The sequence below is a fragment of the Vanacampus margaritifer genome, chromosome 17 (assembly GCF_051991255.1).
Source record: "Vanacampus margaritifer isolate UIUO_Vmar chromosome 17, RoL_Vmar_1.0, whole genome shotgun sequence".
Classification (NCBI taxonomy): Eukaryota; Metazoa; Chordata; class Actinopteri; order Syngnathiformes; family Syngnathidae; genus Vanacampus; species Vanacampus margaritifer.
In genome coordinates this window covers 10,084,611-10,109,312 of record NC_135448.1, presented here as the reverse complement: position 1 = coordinate 10,109,312, position 24,702 = coordinate 10,084,611, and the positions used below count along the sequence as shown (strand labels likewise).

The window sequence follows — 24,702 nt, the reverse complement described above, 5'->3', positions numbered from 1 at the left end:
CGGGCCAAATCAATTAATTGATCGATGCGCTCGGACTCAAAGGCAAATGGACGACGCTTCTCTTCATCCAGTTTGACTTACCAACTGGAGAACACATGCAATCTTTCACAGCCTTGTAACAAGTCACTACACGTAGGAAACTTCTTCAGTTTAGTGTTTCTTGATGATGGTGTGATTACTGTGCCCTTAAAAGTGCAATTATTATTATTATTATTATATAAGGGTCTATTATTTAACATGTCAGAAAAAACAAGATTGTCGCTGTGTATTTCTGATAGAAAAGACATTTTCAGCTCATATCTGACATGGTTTGTGGAACATTAAGTGGGTTATCTCGATTTTTACATGATGGTCGCATAAGTAGCATTACTTATGCAGTCGCAAACGAAAAGAAGATGTTGCAGGGAAATGAAAAGCAAATTTTGGGAGAGCTTTGACATGCGGCTCTGACACATGTAGACTAAACAAGAAAAGCTGTCGGATGCACTGAGTGACTGTATTTTTGGGGGAAAGGGGGGGGGGGGTATTTTCTATTATAGTTTATAGCCAACAAAATGTCATGTTTGGGTTCTGTTTTTCCTTGTGTGTCTCCATTGGTCTTGTTAAGTGTAATCCCGCCCTTCCTCGTGTCAACCAATCAGTGCCCTCAGCCACTTGTGTCTTGCCCCAGGTGTGTCTTGTTGTGTCATTAGTGTGTGTGTGTGTATTTAGTCTCCTGTCTCCCCTCTGTCTGGTCGATTCATTGTCATTTTCCTCCCGTCATGCTGCCAGTTTTTTGCCTTGTTGCCCTCCCCAGGTTTTGTTTTACTGCTATTTGGAGGTCCCTTTTGTTTTGAATAATGAAATTCCTTTTTTGTCCATCACCTCTACCTCCTTGCCCTGCTATCCTGCGTTTGGGTCTTCCTCCAAACTTTACTCCCTTGACACAAAACCCCCAAATTCACCATTTCAAGAAATAAGAATAAGATTATTTTTAGTACAGAAATTAAATAGGGGGTTGACATTTTCCTATCTATGTAATTAAGAGTTTAACGTTTAGAAATCAACTACTGCAATAACTGTACTTTAACCAAATTGAAATGCTTACCTGTTACTGACATTGCGTTTTCTGTTCTTCAAGCAGACAGGTGAGTACGCCACAGATGACGAGGAGGCGGGGCCCACCGCAGCGAGCGAAGAGAAGAACATCGAAGTGTTCGACCTGCCCGAGAACGACGACGCCTTGTCGCCCTCGGATTTAGATGCCACTAAATTGTACCAGAAATTCAGAGAGGTAATTTTTAACCCCTTAAAAAAAAGTGAGGTCTCTAATATTGATTTAACTAATCCACTGCTTCATATGACACTCTCTCTGTAAACAGATGTAATTGCATTGCACATGTCACTGGAGAGGCGAAATGAAGAAAAATTACATTTTTAATCTCACTGTCTGTAAAGTGTGAATCTCATCAAATACAGCAGATGATATTAGAGTAATACATATTTGAGTGTGCAATATTTCCTCCTATTTGTGCAAATGCATCTACACTTGTCATTGTCCACTGATCCAGAAAGCTGGCAATTGCTCCAACTTGCTGCCGAGTTGTACATTTTAATCAGGACAAGATGAGCTCAAATAGCAAATATGTCCTACACAGCTTTCAGGAGATGTGTATGGAATAATCCCACTTCTTGTTATGTTTCTTTAGGATTACGTAGACGATTTATTGGACACATTTTCACAGCAACTTTTTTTCATGTTTTACATCATTGAATGAACATAAAATGTGTGTTTAGTACAAAAAAAGTAAAGTGTAGAAGAGTCAACTTTTTGATTATTTAGTGGATCATTATACATATTGTATAATGCTAAAATAATGTACAAATTTGAGAAATATTTTCTCATTCAGTCTTCCTGGCTGTAAATCTTACGCCATTTTCTTTCCCCCCTCCCCGCCTATGAGTGAGCACGTCATCACTGGTGCTGCAATCGAACCGGGTCGTCCGCCTCGGTCCGTCACAGTGTATCGAGCCTGCGCAGCCAAGCGTTTGATTATCTGACCGTCCTCTCACCCACTCTCTTCTCCCCTTTTCTATCCTCTCATTTTCCCAACAGCTCCAGATCAAACACACAGTTACTGAGGCCGAGATCCAGAAGCTTAAAAACAAGGTAAGTCAACAGGACTGTCAGGGTGACTTAAGGTGGATGTCAGAGGCAATGACGTACGTTTTGAAATGCATGCTAGATGTGAGGCATGTATTCAGATGTAGTTTTTAAATCAATTTGTCTGCTGGATTATTATGATTATTATGATTATTATTATTGTCTGCTCCAGTCCATGTTGTGAATCGAGCAGCATTTCTTGAATGATCTTTTCATCTTCTCGCAGTTGGCCTCCGTGGAGCGAGAGAAGCAACGTTGGGAGAAGGAAAAGAGCCAGCTGAAGGCCAGCATCGAGGAGAACAAGGAAAGGATGCTGAAGCTGGAGAGCTACTGGATCGAGGCACAGACCCTGTGCCACACGGTCAACGAGCACCTGAAGGAGGCCCAGGCGCAGTATCAGACGTTGGAGAAGAAGTACAACAAAGCCAAGAAACTCATCAAAGATTTCCAGCAAAAGTGAGTGAGACGCAATGATTCGAGCTCCATGTTGTGGATAGTGTAGGAAAAAAATGCCAATGTTTGATTTAATTAAATAACTTGGGACGTTGTCAGTATGGCAGAGTGAAAGCTGTTCATTTTCTATAGTGCTTACCATATTAGTATAACAGGTGAGGTGGGGCCTGTCCAATCGGACTTTGGGCTCATAAAAATGCTTCGTTTCCATAGTACTGGTACCACTATAACAGCCTGATGGCGTCCTTCAAATGTAAATTCTTTGCAAAAAGGAGGAATTTGGAAGGCTATGTAACCTCGTTGATCCTGCTCGTAGTAGCACAGCTATGTGGAAAAAAATTGTTGAATTTTTTTTTTTATTATTACACATTTACATTTTTGGGATATCTGCATTCAGTTTTATCCCAAAAACAAAAAAAATGTAAAAAATAAATAAATAAATAAATAAATGACCAAAACGGACATAACAGTTTTTCACATAGCAGCGGCGATATGCATGCTTGTTTCAAAGATTAAGCTTCTCACATTTTTGAAACGGAGTAAACTGAAGTAAGCACGCAAGATGTCCAGCCGCATTTTTATTTTAGAGCTAAAGTTGTTGTTACAAACTACATTTAAGTGACGTGGCAAGTTGATTCAAATAAAGCAAATTTTCATCAGCTAGACACAACGGCGTTATCAAGTATCAATATAGCGAATTTAAGTACTTTTACTCAGTTTTGATAATATTGGTATCATTACATCCCTAATGGAAATGCATGCGAGGCATTTTTTCCCCACTTGCCTCCACTGCATATGATTTTTTTTTACCTCCCTATGTATTTGTAGTGTCCACACTGTAGTTTATATTCCATGTAATGTATTTACTATTTACAGTCGTGGCCCAAAATTTTGATAATGACACACAAAATCTTTTTCACAAAATCTACTGCCTCAGTTTTGATGATGGCAATTTGAATGTACTTCAGAATGTTGTGCACAGTGATCAGATGAATTGAAATAATTTGCAAAGTCCCTATTTGCCATTTATCGTAAAGTCATTTTCTCTGATGAATCCCCTTTCCGATTGTTTGGGGCTTCTGGAAAAATGCTTGTCTGGAGAAGAAAATACTCACAATTTTGCCTAAAAACACAAGCATGAATAAAGAATGCTACCAAAACATCATCCGAAAGCAACTTTTCCCAACCATCCATAAACAGTTTGGTGACGAATAATTCCTTTTCCAGCATGATGAGTAACATCTAACAAAAAGATCTAAAAACACTGAAATTTTACGTTTTTATTTTGTGACCCTTTTGTGAGGGTAAATAAGTTAATAATAAAACAGCAATGTTCTGTTTTGATTAACGCTTATACGAGTTTAACTGTTTGTTTTTGTAGAGTTTCCAATATTTTGTCCTCCTGTAACAAAATAAGATATTGTAGTTAAAACCAGTGCTTACACCCTTACAAATTGTTTATTATTGGATCATGCAGGTGTTCCTAATGCATCCAGGTGATGGTATACTGTCCTAATTGAATGTATTAATACTCCTACACATTACATTTCTAAAAGAGGCCATTGCTCCCATCTTGAATCTTAGTGTAGTCGGATGAATAATGTCTGGATTCATTTCCTGCAATCTTTGCTTGCATCATCGAGCAGAGGATGAGAATATCTTATTCGCTCCCATCTGCCAGGCAGAGTTGCCTTTTTTTTAATACGCGGAATATTTTCCCATTTCAGCACCAAGTGCGGCTTTCCATTCCTATGCGGCACAACTTGTCTTTCTTTGCGCGAGGCCCATCACAACCTCGACTGCTCGGCTTCATTCCGACTGCCTCTAATTGGCTCTGGCCCTTCAGGCCAAAGTGAGGCTGACAAACTGGAGCGAAGATCTCTGCACAGGAGAGACGTGTGCATTTACGAACAGAAAAATACTCTCAACACACCTTTGCTGATCATGTTACCAGCTTCCAAAAAGTATTTTTATTTATTACACTCATTAAGTGTGGTCCATTTCCCCCCCATTTTTGTCTTTATAGGTTATTCACTTTGGTGAAATACAATACCTGTAACAAGATTCTGACAAATTCAGAAGGTGGCTATGTATGAATGTGTATACATTGACGCTTATCCAATTTGTAGCCTTGGAAGAGGTAGTTACCTCCAATTGGCTTACTCCCCCGTTGAGCACTTTTTCAATCTCCTCCTCCAGGGAGGTCGAGTTCGTCCAGAAGGAGGATGCTGAAAGGACACGACTGGAGGAGGCTGAGAAAGCTCACCTGGCTGAGATCCAGGGACTGCAAGTCAGGGTAAAAAACATATTCGATGTTTATGTATGACTCTCCATGCAGGTGTTCTAAATACGTCTGTCAAATTCAGCCAAGTGATCCTCAAAGGACGCACTAAAACCCCTGAAGGTGCTGAGAAGATAAGCAAATTAACACTGCATTTCGATGCAAAAGTCCGTATCCCTGTAGAAAGCTTTATTTTTGCAAGACTGTCCCCTCAGTTCACTCTGACAGCAGATGGCTCGGGCGTCCCTGTGGCCTGTGGTCGGACGTCAAGTTGATTTATTTGTGTGTGCTTATTTTGCTTAGCCCACAGTATAACGTGACAGAAGCGTTAGTGTCTGCTCAACTAGATCACCAGTGCAGCCGAATGTGCGTACTGTACTCAGTATTCTGCGCACATCATCCAGACACTGTCTCTTCTATTTCCCAGTGCAGCATCGTCCATAAAGCCACGCTGGATGGATTGAGTGTGGAAGAAAAACTTGAGAACATTAACCTCAGTCTTAAGAAACACCTTTGGGACGATTTCAAAAGAAATAATTTTTGCTAAATTCGGAAGCTTTTATAGCTGGAAAGAGATTTGGGGATATTATTTTGTTTCCCCGAGTGCCCGTCATCCAGAACGCTTTTGTTCTGATGAACATTGATCCCCTTTCTCTTCTCAACAGATTGCAACACTGGAGTCGGAGCTGATGCAGTTGATGAAGCAGAACAACATTCAGGTCAACAACAACAACAGCAATGGCGCCGAGAGGCCGCATGCTCTGCAGCACAGCCCCAGCAGAGCTGCAGCGCAAGGTAGAGGTCAGTGCATCCTTGTGTGGATACAGTGCAGTGGATCTTGAAAATTTCACATAAAAAAAAAAAAGATTTCTTTCAATGGCAAGAAGATCTGAAAATAATTCAAAAAGTCCTTGTATGTAGGAGGTTAGTAGATGACTGCCCCACTGTCGTATGGTGTTCCACAGGGTTCAATTTTGGGGCCCCTGCTGCAGATTGTCTACTTACAACAAACTTGAAACCGTGATATCTTCTTTGTATGCTCTCCTCTTGAGCTAAGCAGGCTTTACTTCCCCGCGACAGCGTCAGAACGCGCGACATGTGTGACCAGTGCCGACAGGGTAAACGGCGAGACTGGATGCTTGCCGATCTGAATGACGCAGCCCCATTTCGCAACGTAAAAAACTCAGGCGGCAAAGGGGACAGCTGGGACGTGCGAGAAATGGGAGCATGTGGGAGGAGAGAAATCGGCAGATAGGATCTCTTACAAATTGGAATCGTTTAGTATCTTGACAGTCTGTCCTTGTAATGTCAGTAAATTACAACTACCCAATTAACACATTTACTGCGCGAGTTTGATTTTACTCTGATACATTTCTATAAACTGTCTTTATTGCACGTTAATACAAAATAAAATCTGTGGAAACTTTTGACGTAATGCCTGAAAATGACATTTGATGTGCAAGTACAACGCATTTAAGATACTTTTTTAATGCATGCCAAATACAACACATTGTTGTGATAAATACCTTCGATCCTATACTGCTGCTTTTGTGTGCGTGTGCAGAACTGAGGAAGGGCTCCCCCTACTCGCCCAGCTCCAGAGCAGACAGCGTCAGCTCCACAGAGGGCGAGGTTTGTGCAATTAACACACACTTTTTCAACTAGAGTTACCTTATCATACAAAATGTCTGGAAACGTATCATCTGTCATAATACCAGCCAGAATCCCAAAAGTTAATATACCTTAAAGGTCGCCATATTGTATTTAATTAGCGTATGTAAGAGTGCTGTATGTAATCTGTTTACTTAATGGATTAATTGCTGCATGTAGCTCATATGCACTTATTCAGCGCATCACTGTCACTATTTGTTTTTCTCTCACTGAATATTTTACATTTTTGGTCCACTCTCCATTTCACCTCTTTCTGTCCATCCTCAGGTCTCAGAGGGGCGCAGCAGTCCAGGTCATAGTCGCTCTGGCTCCATTCGTAGCTTAGCCTCTTACGACGCGGTCCCCAGGGGTCTGGCCAGTGCAGAAGGGTCCCCCAGACGAGCAAAAGAAGGTTTGAATGTCTCAAATGGACAACGTCCCACAGATTACATCAATCTCAGTGCAGTGTATTTGGTTCAGAATCATTAATTCTTTCGTTCAGTCATTAATACAAGGGCTCAACTCGATAAACATTTGCCGTCAAACTAAATGAAAATTGCTTGTTGTTTATTTGAAACAACTGCATAGCTTGGCCTCAGGCAAGCTAACAAACAATACAAAAAGCCTAAGAGAGGTGAACAAATAGCATTGGCGTTGCAGTGTTTGAACCAAAACAGTGGAGCGACATATGTTGACAGATATTCTTTATCCTTTGTGTAGAACAACATGGACAACTGTAATTAATTAAGAACCTGTGACTGGCTCCCTGTATTTCCGTATGTCTTATTTTGCCCCCAGGTGGCAATGACAAGCACACCTAAAACGGATTAATAGCGTTTCCATTCATTTCAATGGGCAAAGATGTTTTGAGACACAGAAACCCCTGAGCAAATTAGGTTGACATAGCAGCACATAGAGGCTAAAGGAAGCTTTTTAGAAATATAAACCGGTGTTTTTTGCAGGTTCTCTTGCAACTTCAAGCCCCTCGCGACGAGTGGAGGAGCAGAGACAAGCCCCCGAGTCTGGGTAAGATATCGACGAATGACATTGTTGTGCAGTGTATTATTTTTGTGTGACTTCAGTATCAACTCTTTTTCAGTTGCACAGAGCCATTGGTAGAGAACAGCCCTCGGAAAGTCAAGGCAAAATTTCAAGAGGTTTGCAGACAAATGAATGACTTCAGCATATTGTAGAATATTACTTTATACACATAGTAGATTGTGTAGCAGTTGACATTTGTCACACTTTTCTTGAATGTCACAGCGGTAGCTAATGTTGGTGATATATTTCTAAAGACGAGTAATATTTTTGTTTCATTTGTGTTGAACAGAGTCCTATTTCATTGCCGCACTTCTTCTCCTATTCATATTACCTGGTACTGTATCACTGTGTCATTTGCTTATAAGCTTAAACACTTTTGAGTTATCTGAAATTAACTTTCTTAACGATGCTCTACTCAAATCCCAATTGAGTCGATTCTGATTCCTTGCAGTCTTACAATCACTTACTTTTTTAATCTTCGATTCTCTTTATTAATCTAATAATTAATTTGTTAAAGTCTGATGCGTGCGCTCTTTGACCATCTTCCCTGTGTTCAAAACGTGCTGTGAATAGCCCACAGTCTTGATTACATTTGCAAGCTAAACGCACTAATCAAAAACATTCCAAGGAAAGGTCAATAGAACAGAGGTCCATCGTCCAATTAAGGCCATTCAGCCTCCCGCTGCTCGCAGATGGAGCCCATTGTGACTTGATAACTGTGCCTTGTGGTCTGCCAGGGACCCGCTTTGAGCGAAGACCTGAGTGGCAGCAGCAGCAGCTCCGTGGAGATCAGCGGACTGGCCGGCGAGGCCAAAACGTTGGGACACGCCGACAGCTTAGCGCTTTCTTCTGATGAGGTACCACCGGCTTAGAAATTGCTGCACGAGTGACGTGTCGCGTGTAAAAAAATAAAAATAAATAAATAAATTTAAAAAAAGAAATGGATTTAAGGTGCTGCCGTTGTTTTTCTTCATTGTTTACAACTACTCGTCTTTTGGTGTTTTTCTTGTGTGTGCTGCCGCATGCAGAGTCTGGATATGGTAGATGATGAGGTGAGACTGGCAACTGTAACTGTTGACCGTGACCACTTATGAGATTAGTCTGAAATCATGGCTGAATGCACAGAAGGAAGACCTGAAAAATTTGTAATGGCGTTACTCACCGAGTTTCTGTTGGACTTTTTTGGTCACCAGATCTTAGATGAAGGATGGATCGCCAAGCAGCATCAGTGGCAGAACTGCAGCGTGTCTGAGTGGACTTCTCAGCAAGTGGCCCGCTGGCTTATGGGCCTCAATTTAGAACAACATATTCCAGAATTCACTGCCAAAAACATACACGGAGAAAAACTGCTACAACTGGATAGCGCCGAGCTCAAGGTAAAACCTCATTGTAGAAATTGCAGGTGTTTCAATGTGCGCCATATGCTCATTCATATTCTCCTTATTGAAGTCCCTAGGAGTAACTTCTTCACAGGATCGATCGTTGGTCAAGAAAAAGATTAAAGACCTGAAAGTTCTGATGGAGAAGGCCAAGAGGAACCATGAAAAAGTGGAGAAACAACGCGAGAAGCTCCGAAAGAGAGAGATGGAGCAACAGCAGAAAGAAGCGCGATAAAGCGCGGCCCAAGTGACCCGATCCTGTTTGACTCTTTGGACTTTGGGTTCCTGCAACGACCAAGGCTCCAAGGTTGAACCCTGCGGGACGCCTTCACACAAGGTCGGTTTGAGCTCCAAGCCTCTCAGCTGCTGGGGAACTTTTTTTTCCACCACCAAGCAAGTTAAACCAAAACAAACAGTTGGGTTACAGGATTCTGCCCTTTCATGTCATTTCGATCCTGTGTTTTTAGGCATTTGAGAAATGATTCTTTTCTATTTATTTTGATGTTTGTTGCTGTAAATCGGGTTTATTTATTCATCTCCAGAGTAAATACGTGACAGAGTCAATGCATATTTATCCTAGATCCTCCTCAGAGCTAACTGCTACTTATTTTTCAATATGGATCTGTGTACTAGTCTGCTCTTTGTTCGCACTAGTAAGACCGTTCAGCAAACTAGCACCACTAAGGTGCTCTAATACAGTACCTGTGTCTTACTAGTTAACTTTATTTCCACTACTAGTGTCACTTTTGGCTTACTAATATGCAAAGGAACCTTACTATAAAGCTACTGTGCTGCGCTAGTTAACACTACTAGGCCTAACTAGTAGGCATGTGGTACGCACGAATAGCCTCCTTATCAAGGATATAGAATAAATTATCTGTTTGATATCCTTTATCCATCTGAAGGTCCATGTACTAGTGTGCTTATTGTTCTCACTAGTAGGACTACTACAGTAGAGCGCACTAATACAATGACGTGGACTATGGTTTTTCACAGTGCCACTTTTGGCTTATTACTACACAATTCAACCTTACTAATAAACTACTGTGCTTTACTAGTAATTGCCACTAGTATAAATGGGAAATGCTAAAGCTACATTTATTAATATCCGCATCTCCAGCTAACGGTTTGTTTACTAGTTTGCTCTGATAGTAGTGAGGCGATATTATGGACTAGTAGACAAAGAGTGTTACTGGCATTAGTAGCGGCACACTGGATGTGAACTTTTTAGAATTCATAGTACTAGTTGAGGGTATTTGTCAACCAGGGCACCGTTTTGCCTTACTAGTAACTTGTAGTTTTCCTACTAGTTTGCCAAAGTTGTCTTACTATTGAGGACAAAGAGCATACTAGTACATGGACCACAAGTTGGATATCAACGATATCCAATAAACCAAACGTTTTTCCATATTTCAGGACCTTTCGATATATCAACGTGTACAGTGATTATTGATACAAATATGTCTAATGTGCCATTTTAATGACTAGTCGATGGAACCTTGACTATATATGAGGCAGTTCTCATAATGACCACTGGGTGTCACCATGCTGCTTGATTTTGCTGTTCAAGGAAAACACTGGATCTTTCTAATGTATAATTTAAACTTGCTGGAACATTGGAAGAGGAAACGCTGCACACTTTAGCACCAGCGTGTGCAAAGTTCCTCGCAGTATAAATGCATCTAATAATCTAAATGAAGCAGTGGATATAATTTAGGACTGCTTTTAATGGAGACTACGGGGGAAATGTAAATGACCAAACCTATTCCCCCCCAAAAACTTCACCAACCGATACTTCCTGCTGTTATATACAGTATACTGTCGCTTGTAACCTGCTTGACCTCTTTTTGTATTCCTTTTAAATAACAGTAATAAAACCCAACCGCTGCCTTTAGAATTTTAGAAAATGTTCCTGGAATAACGCGCTAAACACATTACATGTTTTTTCCTGCCAGAAAAAAACAACAAATACTATAAATGATACTGAGGAAGGCAGCCATAAGGTATAAATGATTCAAAATGACAGTTTATACTTTGATGCCGGAAAGGACATGCAATTTATTTGAAAGATGTTCTGTGTTCATTCCTTATTACTGTGAACAGTACTACAGTTTTACAAAATATTATAAACCGTGTGTCCCCCACGATAGAACTTGTTTTATTTATTGTAAACGGGAGCAATGCCTGAATGTGGAACTTTGATTTGATGCGTCCATGCATTCGAAGTACAGATATTTCTAATATCCACTTCCTCGTTTATTTCTGTATATAAGTCAACTGATCACAAATGACAAAGAACCAATAACGATTTATCCAGAATTGTAAGTTTATTGATTCCTGTCTGCATAAATGATTTGCTTTATCGATTCAAACTGAATGAAATGTGGTAAAAGGTGAAGGCTTTTAAGAACAGAGCATTTCATTGTACTTCCCCCCCCCCCCCCCTCTCCTCTCATCCATCCATATGCTGCCACAATAAACTCTATAAATATTTCTATGCTAATTACTTTTCCGTTTGATTCACTGTGGGAATGTGCACAGTTCCTGTAGCGACGATAACAACGTATGGATGAGACAGCGGTGCTTTCGGCCGGCCAAAACAAACTAGGGTATCGTCCACAAGGGCTCATTTGATATTTGTCTTAGAAATCAATGCCACAATGTGCTTGTTGTTCCTCCTCTCCGTCCAGCTCGCCCTTTTTCTGATCTACTTTTTTTGCATTACGAAAAGTTTGAATGGCAGCTATGACCCCTGTCACACAGAATAAAATGTGGTGTCACTGATGCGTCTTTGTTTTCATCCCGCACAATTTTGCGCAGCACTTTAGGTAAGTAAGATCAAAACTTTTACAAGCGATAATTTGAAATATGAGTTGCTGTAATAATAGTTGTTGTCCACAGAGGATAAAGAATATATACTTTTGTAAATTGCTACATTATCTTATTATTATTTAATGTTCTGCTCTACTACAGATCACAAAAATGCATTGCTTAAGGTGTATAACATTGCATCACCAAAGCTATGAGTAGTCATCCGATAGAAAAGTACACAAGATTGTGATGTATTGCATATTGGAAAAAAAAAAGTCTTAGAGCATGCAACAGCACACTCACCAGGCCAAAATCAGAAACGGCTCAAGTTATACAGTCCCTCCCACGGGTCTATTTATAAATCACTCGACTGCCATTTTCCCCCCGTCACTTGTTGCTCTTGATCCATTGTTGTTTTTGTCATGCAGCCTCTAAATAAGGACTTTGAAGGCCTTCCAATGTGGGTAACCTGGCATGCATGAATCTCTTCATTCTCATTCCCACGTTCATCTACAATGTACTCCATGCTGTGCGGAGAGCGTTTGTGCCCGAGCCAGCTGGTGTTGCTCATGTAGGGCGAGGGCCCTCTTGTCAAGAGGTGCAAATGGAGAACTTGAGCCCGAGGCAACTGGCTGTCCAACAGCTGAAGCAACGGTACCTGGACGCCTTGCAGACCAACAACGCGCAGGAGGTCCTCTGGATCCTGCGCACCAAGAACCTGGATATAGACACTGTTCTGGAAGTGGAGGACCCCAGCATGGTCTTGGCCTCTTACAAACAAGGTAAGGCACAGGTCCCAAACTCTGGCACTGGTGGGCCGGAGTCCTGCATGCTGTATATGCCCCCCGCAAATACACCTGAATGTAATCAGCAATCCAGATTAACAATGTTGATCATTTGAATCAGGTGTGTTGGAGGAGGGCAACATCTAAGATAGCGGTAGGAAACTCTGGCCCTCAAGAGCCAGTGGCATGCCAATTGTAGAAGTCCCCCTACAACACACTTGACTCAAATGACCAGCGCATCAACAAGCTCAGCAGAAGCCTGACAATGATAGTTTGAATCACGTGGGATAGAGAAGGGAAGGATAGAAAACAGAGGTGTCCAACTCCATCTGTAGAAGACCCCCTGTGTGATGTGTATCCCCCCCTCCTCCAACACTCCTGAATCAAATTACCATCTTCAAACATGCTCTGCAAATGCCTGATAGACCATTAGAATCAGGTGTGATGGCGGAGGGAAGCATATAAAACAGAGGTGTCCAACTCCACCCTTTGTAGGCCCCCTGTACTGCATGTTTTGTTTCCCTCATCCAACACGTGATTCAAATGATCATCTTAACAAGCTTTGCAGATGCCTGATAATGATTTGAATCAGGTGTGATGGAGAAGGGAAGCATTTAAAACGGGGTTGTCAAACTCCACCCCTTGTGACCCCTGTACTGCATGAATTGAATGGTCCCTTTTCCAACGCACCTGATAGAAATGATGAAGGTCATTATCAGGCCCCCCCGCAAGAACTTGATGAGCTGATCATTTGAATCAGGTGTGTTGGAGGAGGAAAACATCTAATAATAACGGCACTGCTCTGCCTGCTTTAGCTGTCTCCCCACAACACACCTGATTCAAATGATCATCAAGCTCGAGAAGCATTTGCAAGTGCCTGCTCATTTGAATCAGGTAATTTGGAGGAGGGAAACATTGAAAACAAGTGTGTCCAACTTGGGTCCTTGTGAGCTGCTATCTTGCATGTTATGTATTTCCCTACAGCTACAACACACCTGATTCACATGATCAGCAAATCAACCATCTCTGTAGAAGCCTGATAACAATCCAGATCATTTGAATCAGACGTTTAGGATGAGTGGAAACGGCTAAATCAGGCAGGACAGCGGCCCCCAAGGACCCATGTTCCCTAACCCTGAGCAAAAACATGCTAAATGGGCTCGGAGTTGCCCACCCTTGCACTAGATGGTGATAAGAGTCTGGGAGTGATAACTGGGATATATAACAGCACATGCTGTCTTGACATTGCCAGTTCATGAACACACCCTAAGATATCATTCGACAAAGAAAGAAAGTAATCCGATTGATTTGTGACAGGGTATTGGCTGCCAGGCTACAAACTGGAGAAGTCCTGGGCGATGGGTCTTCATGTGTGTGTGATGTACAATGCCGTGGAAACGGCCCTGGCGCTCCTTGAGGAAGGCGCGGCCGTCAACCGCATGCCCAACGGGAAGACGCCGCTGCACGTGGCCTGCGAGGTGTCCAGTGCCGATTTCGTGACTCTGCTTTTAGCCCACGGCGCAAAGGTCAACAGCTTGTCCTTGAGTGGACACGCACCGCTGCACTACTGCATCACCAAAGAGTCAGTGGAATGCGCCAAATTGCTCATCCTCAAAGGTATGAAGGGGAAAAACTGTATTTCAGAAGGGCAAATGAGATCAAGTGGAAATAATTTGTTTTTGTCACGGAGGTGCGAAGGTGAACCTGCCCAGTCACAACAATGAGGAGGACACACCACTACACACTGCAGCCAGATTTGGGGTTCCAGAACTGGCGTCGCTCTATTTGGACCATGGAGCCCCCGTGGATTTTGCCAACTCTTTCCAAGAGACCCCCCTGATGACTGCCGCCTTTTGGGCGTTTGACACCAAAGAGCAAACCTACAGCCAAGATCACCATCTAGTCTGTCGCATCCTGTTGGACAGCAAAGCAGGTTAGGATCCCGCCCTTCATGTGTGTGATAAGACGCAGAGGCTTGTTTAAATCTTCCATCGCCTTTTGCAGATGTCAACCTTCAAGAGGAGGACAACAAAACGGCTCTTCACAAGGCGGCCTGGAACTGCGATCACATCCTGATGCAGATGCTGCTAGAAGCCGGAGCGGGCACACGAGCCATGGACATCAACGGTTGTTCTCCCATCCAGTATCTCCTCAAAGTTACCGATGTACGGCACACGGCCTCACATGAAAACTGCTACCAGCTGCTGCTTAACCACAACGCGGCCAGGATCTACCCACCTCAGTTTCACAAGGCACGGAGCAGACACAGTGAAGTGAAGCACAAATCGGGCGGTTCACGCCATGACCTTGTCTGTGCAGATCAGAGGTCCACAACGTGCGGCTCCGAGCCACAAGCACCAATGTATCTCCCTCCTCCCCCCCAAAAAAGAAAGAAAGTACTAAAATGAAATTGTTCTTCAGCGTATCGATGTATAATGATTGTAAGGGGGGGGGGGGGGGAGCAATGATGTAAGATTAAAGAAAAAATATGTAATCAAATACTCAAAAACTGTTATAGGCCAAATATTTAAGTTGTCAGAAAATAGAGACAAAAGGCAGATGGGAAAGTTGTGAAAAAGTATAAAATAAAATAAAAATTTAAAACAGGGACGACAAAGCATGCAAAAGGGAAGAAGAAAAATACCATAAAATGTGCATGAAATTGCCACCCCAAAAAATTTGAATAGAATAAAAAAGGGAGAAAATATGTTGAAGTAACCATAAAACACCCAAAAACAAAAGAAAGGCAGAACATTATCATAAAATAGCTTAGGAATTGCACCCAAAAAGTCAGAAAATGTCTTATCAGCAAATGGCAGTAAAATAAAACATTTAAGAAGCAACTGTGAAGCACAGAAAACTAAAGAAATATAGAAAATTACTGTAAAATGCACCCTAAGTAGGCCAATAAAAGTCAGAAAATTTACATCATTTGTCCAAAGCAGAAAACATGTAAAAAGTATAAAATCTCCAAAAACAAAAGGAATTAAAAAAACACCATAGAAAGCCCACAAAATTGACAGCAAAAAAGGCAGGAAAAAAATAGCCACAAAAATCAGAGGCATAAAATGATCATATCACCAGAAACACTGCTTAACAAATGGCAGAAATATACTAGAAAGGCAGGAAAGCCCAAAAAAGTTTGTAGATTGTTGCCAAATGTGTTGTGCCTTGTGCAGGTGTTGCAGTCCTGCCACAACTACCCGAAAGTTGTAGAGGTGATGGTCAACTCGTATGAACACTTAAAGCCGACAAGGAAGTGGAGAAGTGCCATCCCAGATGAATGCTACAAGGTAGTACTCAAACTCCCACACTAAAGTTTTTCAACCCCACCAGCCTTTCACATTTTGTTTTGTCCTCTCATCGCAGCGACATGAAGAATTCTACAAGTCCTTGTTTGCCGTTTGCACGAACGCCCCTCGCAGCTTGTTGCATCTGACCAGATGCGCCATCAGAGGCAGCATGGAAGGCCCCTGCGAGAGTGGAGTTGCCCCACTCCCTTTGCCATCAAGAATGAAGAAGTACTTGCTGTTGACACCAGAGGGGATACTGTATTGATTAGTGGACATTTACCTTTATACATATTTTAATAGACTCAACTAAATAGTACTTTGATATCCTAATTTGTGTGATTTTTATAGTTAAGTCAAGATTCGATCGGCATACAAAAGTTTTATGTTTTAAGTTTCATGATGTGTGGGGAGCATATGAACAGGAGGGGGCAGTGTTGAGCCGCGGCTGACTGCTTCCCTATACCAATCTTGTGCTATGATAGGGAGGATGTTTGAAAGTAGGGCAGGTGTGAAAACGTTTGGAGACTAATGGTCCTGCACAGCCGGGAAGGTCACCGGAGGTTTAAGAATGACTTGGCCATCCAGCGCAGACAACAGCATGCAATGTGAGTATCCGCTCACCAAATCTCAATGGCCAAACTGGGTTGACCAAAGGGATGCGGATTTCTTCCCCGTAGGGAAAAAAGACTTAAGCGAGACGCTCTTCTGACGTCATTCCGCCCTTTGCCCATAGGTTCAGCCCACCGCCTGCCAGCCTAAACTAGCCCCGGCCCAGAAAACGCCAGACTGGCAAAGCCGCGAGCGAGTCTGGATTTACAGTATAGTGTTTTGCATCGCCGCTAATAAAAAAAGCACCCCAAAAATAACTTGAACACCGCCAAAGCTAAAGCTTTAATTCATGAGTGCGCCAGTGGCAAGAGTACAGATAGCAGCAACCATCATAATTATTCTCCCTAGTTATTTCACCGCCGCAAAAGCTCTAACCCAAGTAAATAAACAGAGTTATGCATTTAAAAATAAACAAGAGGCATTTATGTAAAGCTTCAACCCGCTTTAACCGTGCTAAAGACTTAACAGCGAAAGAAAGAAACTACCGTCAATCAGCACCCTTACCACTGATGCCATCTCTCATACTGGCCAGGAGATGGCGACAGTGTAGCTCCCAAAGACGCTCAAGTCCCATGGAGTGACCCATGCCCACCCGAAATTCCACAAGGTACACACACGGAGAAAATAGCCCTTACTATTATGGCAATGGGGAAAAAGTGTGTGGTGGGGCGGGGGCGCCAAAATAAATGTAAATGCAACTGGACCCCCAGAGACAAATTGTAGACCATGCGCGAGCCGGAACGATGTAACGTCAACTCCCGAGCAAGGCGAAAATGGCAAGCAGCTGATTATGAAGTATAAAAAAATAGCAGAGAAGCGCAACCCAAGATATGTAGCCCCCCCCCCCCCCCCCCCAGTGATTTTCTCAAAGAAAAGCTTACGCGGTAAGACCCGTCAGCCGCCATGTCAGGCCACCTGGTGTCGCTAGTGAGCAAAGATGGTCGATCCGGAGACAGGTGCGTACACGAGCAAATACTAGTCGCGTCGTTGCCGTTTACCACGAGGACATTCATCTTGCTTTAAACATTTGCGGTGCACACACACAAAAAAAAAAAAAAAAAACACGTCTGTCAACTGCTGCCACGCGAAGGGAGTGTGCAGCTTTATTACCCGCCGAGGAAAGTAATTTAGTGATGGTCCACCAGTTATTTGCATAGGGCTGGGAATTGTCCAAAAAGTCACAGGCTCTTTGTTCCCCAACCCCTCTCTATCTTTCCCAGCGTTGGCCCCCCTCCAAGCTGTGGGAAGGGCGGAGATTCGCCAGGAGCCACCAGAGCAACAACGCCACACGCACACAGGTAATTGCGTCGGCCATATTTTGTCATTGCTAAACAGCTGAGGGCACTATTTGTGCATACGGTTTAGGGAGCTTACTCCAGAGACAAACCGCATGCTGTATTTTTTTTTGTAGGCGGCCAATCAAAGGGAAAAACCACGGTGACGAGGAGGGTGCAGACCATCAGCAGGATGACGGCATCGTCGTTCCTGAAGAGTCCGCCGAACGTAAGATGCTGGATCAAATGTCTTTTAACTGGTAGAGAGGTTTCAAAGTATCACTGTACTTGTTCCATCATCACGCCTCTTGGTTTTCAGCGTTTCACTGCCAGGGATTGGTGGATCTGGACCAACTGGAGGCTGCTGTGCGGATGACATCACTGCTAGAGCGTCAGGCCCCGCCTTTGACAAAGTGAAGAGTCAAATCAAGCTATGAAGTATCTTGAGGCACATGCCACAAGTTTCAAGCGAGTGCTGCACTTCAAATCATTTCTATGTATTTGTAAACATTCCCATGAATTCATGTATGTTTGATATTCTATTCGATCTCAAATATTTTTACAACCCATCAGCCTACAAATATATTTAAAATAAAGCAGTTAAATATTGATATGGTTCTAAAATAGTATTTATGCCAGACTATTCAGGTCAATGGTAGTAATTGCAAACATGGCCAGCAGAGCATAACCAGAAATGTGAATAATTGCTACTCTTTCTTTTGGTAGGTTCCATGTCTGTGTAGCCTTAGAACACAATATAGTGTGGGCCTTGCTTCCTAGTCCATGAGTTATCATTCCCATGCTTCTTTATTTTCAAGTGGGGCTTCCCACAAGATGTTGTCATCAGTGCTGTGGACACCCACAGGTGGAGTACAGTGGTACCTTTTTAAAAACTGTAATGGCCAGAGTTTACCATAATCATTGGAGTGATGTAATTGTATATGGACACACAAATCATGTGTTCTGCAATACTGTTTGAGAGGAGTCATGCTTTTTAATACCAGTTGTACACCTGTGAAATATTAGTGATTCATTATATAAGTAGAAATGTTTATCAAGGAAATTTTATAAGTCAAGTACAACACCCAATTGGGTTAGATTGTTCCAATAACTTTAGGAAATGATTGAAAAATATTTTTCAGGCAATCTTTATTAAAGACTTTTTTTTTTTAACAACATGTTTATCACCATTTAAACAGTGGAACTTCAACAAAGTGACTGGCCAGTTGAGTCAGCATGGATGCCTTTACTCTTTGGGTGGTGGTCTTCCCTCATTCTTTGCTAGACTGGTTTTCTGTGGAAGAAGAAAAAAGTCATTACTGTTCACATATAGGAACACTCATTTTACTATTTTCTCCAAATAACCTCACTTGTGGCATAGCAAACAGCTGCTATTGGATTTTACAGAATGGCAGCTTAACAGAGCGCACACAAAGTACAATTGTGATTAACACATGTAGAAATTAGCCACTTATGTCCAGGTCATGAGTTGAAGCTTACCTCTAACACATCTGCATGCCTTCTCTTTGGCACATGGGAGAAGAGCCGAGCCGCTTACTGGCCACTGCATGATCAACCAATCAGATGGGGTCCCAATGCTGGAGGGAGTCAGCCACCTATACAGAGAAGACCAAGGACTAATGCACCCATCCAAACAAATTACATTTTTTTTTTTTTTCTCAGCTATCAAATTGCACAGCATTCAACGATTTCTCGCTTCTTGGATTGAGCCTTCAGAGACATTGGCAGGCGAGTTGCTGCTTAAACAATGGTGAGGAAAACACATTTAGCGGACAGCCCCTCAAAAAAGAGTCCAATGCTATCGGTTTCACCCTGTTCCCTTCATTGCTGACCATACAGAGTTAACAATTAAAACAGTACATTATTCCTGGCTCAGAACATGCTTGGGCAAACTCGCTTCCTGTAGTGGATTCCCTCCCCCCCAAGTTAACACAACTAAAACTACCATTTAGAGCAAAACATTTTGTATTAAATACATAAGCCTTTGGGGTTGATTTTAAATTAGTTTTTCTGAGTCAGCTGGCGTAAGGACTTTTGAAAGTGTGTGCGCAATTGACGTTACCGAGGAGTAGTAGTAATTACAAAAGAAGATTGTTACTTGTCACATTTCATTTATTAAATCTTGCACTCAAGTAATACACAATATATTTTCAATAAAAAAATAAAACTAGTTCACATGACCCCCAAAAAAAACCATTTTCTTACTACACTAGTTGTGGGTCACTCCATTCCTTGTGTTCCAACATGTGGAAAAGGCACTGCGGACTGGCAGCAGGCAGGCCAGCTGCCTCCCTCAGCAGCGAGCCCAGAGGTGGGCAATCTCGGTCCTTCGAGGGCCGGAGTCCTGCAGGTTTCTCACTTCCAACACAAGCTGATTCCAATCAACAGGATCATTATCAGGCTTATGCAGAGCTCGCTGATGAGCTGATTATACATCAGCTGTGTTGGAGAGGGGCAACATGCAAAACCTGCAGGTCTCCGGCCCTCGATGCCCACCTCTGAGCTAGCCTGATTACCAGCTAGCCAAGCAACGCCTCTCCACCTGTCAACACAAGGAATGGAGTGACACACAAGTAGTGTAGTCAGGAAATGTTTTTTGGGGGTCATGTGAACTACTTTTACCTGGTCTTGTGTCTCATTAGCAAAGTACAACAACCCAGGTGAGTCCGGTGCTGGTAGCTTCTTGATCTTGACCATTTGCCCTGCAACAGAGATGACGGAAACAAATTACAGTAGTTGTAGTAACACAGGATCACAGGAACAAAATAAAACACTACACATTAGTAGATGAAAACCTCTTGTCCCCCATTTACTCCGAAACTAGCTAGCTTAGCATAGCCTAGCTAGCTTAGCATAGCCTAGCTAGCTTAGCATAGCCTAGCTAGCTTAGCATAGCCTAGCTAGCTCCATTCCCCGTGTGGCGACGGGTGGAAAGACACCGCTGACCGACTGGCAAACAAGCCAGCCGCAAAAAAAAAAACGCGACTGGCCTGCTTGCCAGCCGGCCAGCGATGCCTTTCCACCCGTCAACACAGGGAATGGAGCCAGGACTAATGTAGGAAAGGAATTTTTTTTTGTCGTGTGAACTTGTGTTACCTGGTCTCGTGTCATCTGGGGTTCATCATCCGCAATGTAAAACTAAATCCACATTTGTTTGGTGCTGGTCGCTTCTGGATCTCAACCCTTCTACCTGCAAACCAGATCACAGGAACAAAATCTCACTTTAAAAAAATAAATAAATAATTATTTCACACAGCATTCTTTACAAAAGTGCACATTTTGTTCTTTAATTTTTAAAATGCCACGGTTCAATATTCAACACTAGACGTGCAGATAAAATCAAACAAACCAAATGACTGTTAAATGGGTACATTTTTAGAATTATGAAATATTTTTAAACAATTGTTGCTGTGCTACCTCTGATTAAAAAAAGTTTAAATAGTGTTCCTAAAATTATAATTTATTCCACCCCTCTGCAGAGGAGTACGTTTAACCACATTAAATAACTTGTCAAATGCACTCATGCAATTAAGACATTTTGTGTAATAGACCAGAAAATGACCTTTTAGTCATTTTTCCTCCAGACTAAATTACTCAACCCCTTTCTAAATTAACTCTTTACAACCAATTGTTTTTGTCATCAAGACTGCTGAAGGGGGATAAGACGAACTTGGGAGTTGGGCGAGGATGAATCTATCAGGAGCCGAGTCTGAAGTGACAATATCATATTGCTGACACATCAGCCCCTACACAGCAGAGCTCTCTGACCGGCAGACCGCGAAGAAAGCTTGCAGATGGCCAATCAGAGCCGACACCCCGGCAAGTACAAAGCGCGGTGTTACCAGTTCATACTGTAACCAAGGGTGAACTGAAGAGCAGCGAAATGCGCTCAAGATGGAAGGGCTGGCAAACTGTCGTCAGGAAGTGGCTGGCACTGCCAGGATGCCTCTTTGGTAGAAAACACACAGCTGCCATCTATCAGCGAGGGATACAAGCAAGAGAATGCCCAGTTGGTGCTGGAGATGCGGCAAGCCACTGGCACCCAAATAAGAACTGAGAGAAAGTGGAAAGCCTAAAGAGAGGTCCAGGACGGTCGAGGCTCCCTTATTGTGGTCAAAAGCCTCCAAGGAAGACCAACCAGCCACTGTGGTGGCACAAGTGGCAAGAAGTGAGCAAGAAAAGCCTTGACAGCAAAGCAGTGTCCCATGTCATGGTTTGACTCGCGGAAGAATCCCCAAGCCATGCTTAGCTTCCTGATCAGAGAGACATGCGACACCTGACCCAGTCCCAGAAACCTCCACCAATGGTTTGGGGCCCGAAGACACTTGTCCCCTTTGCTAAACCGTCAATGCCAGTCTTCAGCACATTCTGTCCGGCTGCAGGATAGCGACACGGCCTAGTGCGGACTCGAGTCTTAAATTGGACGACTTTGGACTCCACTTGAGAAAAATGTCAACATTTGTGACGTTACTCTGACTTGAAAAGACTTGCTTCTTCCACCAAAACAAAACGATTACTATGTATGTGAACGAAATATATAACATATTGACGCCAATGCAATAGCCTTGATGGATTTTACTTTGAAGTCCGCCTGCACGGTGGCGTGAACGCGACCTTTGACCTTTCTGTTAAAATTACATATTTTCGACCACCATTATCATAATGCCACTCCGAAAGTATATTAAATAGCGAATTTAGGACGGGAAGAAACACTCATTGGATGATACGGTACAAGTCTCGTGGCTAGTAGCTAACCGTTAGCATCGAGTGCAAAAGCATTTTATTAAATAAATTAAGACAGTCCTATTCCTTTTTTTTTTTTAAACAAGACAATCCATGACTTTTGTGATCCATTGGGAATTTATCATACAAGTATAGTTCATTGGTTTTATTAGCTGTATGTGTACAGTACAAAAGGGGCTTTTTGTTTATGTATGTGTGCAAAGGTTAAAGGTTAACAAGTCACACTAACATAAATGCATTTCACAATAGTAGGTTTTGCTTGTTTGTTTTTTTCTTTTTTATACATTATGGAAAACGAATACACTACTCATAGGAAATAGGACTAGATCATTTTTATTTGTTCCAACTCCCTTTGAACATGTAAATTATGGCATTATTTACTTTTATAATCTAGTAGTGTATGTTCAATAAAGCACAACTGTAATAATAAAAAAAAACAATATAATGTACTATACAAACTTGTGTACACACTCATCATTACCTTGGTCCAGTTTCTCTTCACCAAATATGGTGACTCTACAACCCTGAAACAAAAAAAAAAGGGGGGGGGGTTAGTTTTGAACAATATGATGAAGTTGTTCCTCAAACCATTGTCATCCTCACCCAAGAAAAAGCTGCTCTGGATCCAGGCAAGCCACAACTACAAACCATTTCAAGCAAGAACATTACACTACAGCTAACGGTTCTCTGAAGCCTTTTCTAGACATGCCCTCATTTCAATTCAATCTTTCTAGCGTAGCACACACTTGGCATCCAGAACCAAAGTCAACCAAGGCACACCCCAGAGATCAACACTCTGCCCCCTTCTGTTGACACGCTTCCCCACATGTCATACATAACTTTTATGTGCCGCTTGAGCCTTGACTTGTGGAATTGTTCCTTTGCCTCATTCCATTTGGCTCCTCTTCCACCCTGCAACACACAAATACAATTTCATCAAATGCCTTCCACTTAACCATATCATGTAAAGAATTCTAGACATTCTATCGGAAAAAAAATACATAAATACTTCAATTAAATCTGTCAATATTTTTTACAAGAAAAATCATTGAATATATGGTACTTCAGCTGGGTTTTGTAATTATACTCTGAAAAGTCTTTTTAACCCTGGAGAACCCAAGAACCCTTTCCTTCTTTGGAAAATTATACATTAAATTGCTGCTATAAGTTCACTGAGCACCAAAATGTTTTTTTTTTTTCAATTTTAACCCTTTTTTTTGAACTAGCTCAGAGTTGCTAATTTATCAAAAAAAATTAAAAATGAATACATACATATACATATATATACATATACACACACATATATATACACACATATATATACATATACATAAATAAACAAAAAAAAACACAATTTTACCATCTGATGGTTTGCTGAAAAGGTGGTTTTGTTTGGATTGATTTCCAGCTCAACAAAACAGCACGTTGCCAGCCATCTTGTCACCACCACTCTGGCTCATGTAAGTGCAATATTCATCCACTAGATGGCCCCATCCCTGCAGAGGTCAGAAGTGGCAGTCCGGACTTTTGAAGTTAAATTTGTAAAAAAAAGAAAACAGGTCTTTGTTATTTGAGTAGCAGAATTTATAGGGGCCAAATCTGACCCCGTGGGTTCTCTAGGGTTAAACAGAAAGGTCTGGAAAACTCACCGTGAGCAGTAGGTTACGAATAGCCTCCAGACATGGAATGTCAGTGGAGTGGAGTTCAAAGTGTCACCTGGAATGGAAGGAACATAATGAAAACCAAACAACACACATAAAAAAAAAATAAGCAATTGAAATACAAGACCACAATGTGTGCTAAAATTAAGTTAACAGAGTTGTGACGTGCTGGGCTCGCACCTCAAACGTCGTCGTGTCTCTCAAGTGTGAAACTCCTGCAACAAACAAAATAGCATCGTGAGAAACGGGAACAAACCACTAACAAACATTAAGTAAACAGAGTTGTGACGTGCTGGCCTCGCACCTCAAACGTCGTCGTGTCCCTCAAGTGTGAAACTCCTGCAACAAACAAAATAGCATCGTGAGAAACGGGAACAAACAAACCACTAACAAACATTTTTGCCGGCGTGCTCACTTACCTGATGGTCGCCGTTTTGCCGCACCTGCACGCTTCACTCGATTAAATGCAAATGGCCTTGAGCACACCTGTCTCCAATATAACCTGAAGGGCTGAGCAAACCGCCAATCAAAGCCCACCATCTCCTTCCTGCTGAAGGG

General features: G+C 42.2%; 2 protein-coding genes and 1 long non-coding RNA gene across 10 annotated transcripts in view; 2 read left to right on the top strand and 1 right to left on the bottom strand.

The window, feature by feature from the left end:
- The window catches only part of ppp1r9a (protein phosphatase 1, regulatory subunit 9A), a 33,484-nt gene extending 22,034 nt beyond the window's left edge, over nucleotides 1–11,450 (top strand). Inside the window, exons 7-19 of one of the 3 annotated variants that reach the window (XM_077548958.1) lie at nucleotides 1,121–1,273; nucleotides 2,096–2,149; nucleotides 2,370–2,599; nucleotides 4,796–4,892; nucleotides 5,543–5,678; nucleotides 6,442–6,509; nucleotides 6,816–6,939; nucleotides 7,490–7,553; nucleotides 7,627–7,684; nucleotides 8,306–8,425; nucleotides 8,597–8,620; nucleotides 8,762–8,944; nucleotides 9,018–11,450. In XM_077548958.1, the coding sequence (XP_077405084.1) occupies nucleotides 1,121–1,273; nucleotides 2,096–2,149; nucleotides 2,370–2,599; nucleotides 4,796–4,892; nucleotides 5,543–5,678; nucleotides 6,442–6,509; nucleotides 6,816–6,939; nucleotides 7,490–7,553; nucleotides 7,627–7,684; nucleotides 8,306–8,425; nucleotides 8,597–8,620; nucleotides 8,762–8,944; nucleotides 9,018–9,182 (1,476 nt within the window). In that variant the 3' untranslated portion in view covers nucleotides 9,183–11,450. The remainder of the gene's footprint in view (nucleotides 1–1,120; nucleotides 1,274–2,095; nucleotides 2,150–2,369; nucleotides 2,600–4,795; nucleotides 4,893–5,542; nucleotides 5,679–6,441; nucleotides 6,510–6,815; nucleotides 6,940–7,489; nucleotides 7,554–7,626; nucleotides 7,685–8,305; nucleotides 8,426–8,596; nucleotides 8,621–8,761; nucleotides 8,945–9,017) is intronic. The other 2 variants (XM_077548960.1, XM_077548959.1) reach the window with 2 other exon arrangements.
- Nucleotides 11,451–11,605: 155 nt separating this feature from the next.
- asb4 (ankyrin repeat and SOCS box containing 4) lies at nucleotides 11,606–18,929 on the top strand. Of its 2 annotated transcripts, XR_013288897.1 has the most exons (9): nucleotides 11,606–12,540; nucleotides 13,861–14,160; nucleotides 14,234–14,476; nucleotides 14,548–14,795; nucleotides 15,723–15,836; nucleotides 15,913–16,441; nucleotides 17,666–17,743; nucleotides 17,857–17,948; nucleotides 18,039–18,929. XR_013288897.1 is itself a non-coding variant. In XM_077548963.1 (6 exons), the coding sequence occupies exons 1-6, from the start codon at nucleotides 12,237–12,239 to the stop codon at nucleotides 16,099–16,101; spliced, it is 1,398 nt and encodes a 465-aa protein (XP_077405089.1). In that variant the 5' UTR covers nucleotides 11,606–12,236; the 3' UTR covers nucleotides 16,102–17,267. The 2 variants fall into 2 exon arrangements, 1 of the variants encoding a protein (XP_077405089.1); XM_077548963.1 differs by lacking the exons at nucleotides 17,666–17,743; nucleotides 17,857–17,948; nucleotides 18,039–18,929 and having other exon boundaries at nucleotides 15,913–17,267.
- Nucleotides 18,852–24,657, bottom strand: LOC144037455 (uncharacterized). Of its 5 annotated transcripts, XR_013288899.1 has the most exons (11): nucleotides 24,564–24,657; nucleotides 24,449–24,483; nucleotides 24,325–24,359; nucleotides 24,133–24,199; nucleotides 23,844–24,007; nucleotides 23,087–23,395; nucleotides 22,965–23,007; nucleotides 20,837–20,930; nucleotides 20,363–20,442; nucleotides 19,220–19,335; nucleotides 18,852–19,013 (listed from the first exon to the last, which is right to left on the bottom strand). It is a non-coding gene; the product is annotated as an uncharacterized LOC144037455 (long non-coding RNA). The 5 variants fall into 5 exon arrangements; XR_013288902.1 differs by lacking the exon at nucleotides 24,325–24,359 and having other exon boundaries at nucleotides 23,844–23,979; nucleotides 24,564–24,655; XR_013288898.1 differs by lacking the exon at nucleotides 24,325–24,359 and having other exon boundaries at nucleotides 24,564–24,652.
- Nucleotides 24,658–24,702: the final 45 nt, after the last annotated feature.

Coding starts and splice junctions, on each gene's coding strand:
- asb4 (XM_077548963.1), top strand. CDS start 12,237: ATGAATCTCTTCATTCTCATTCCCACGTTCATCTACAATGTACTCCAT. Junction 14,161..14,233: donor CAAATTGCTCATCCTCAAAG/GTATGAAGGGGA, acceptor TTTGTCACGGAG/GTGCGAAGGTGAACCTGCCC. Junction 15,837..15,912: donor TCCCAGATGAATGCTACAAG/GTAGTACTCAAA, acceptor CTCTCATCGCAG/CGACATGAAGAATTCTACAA.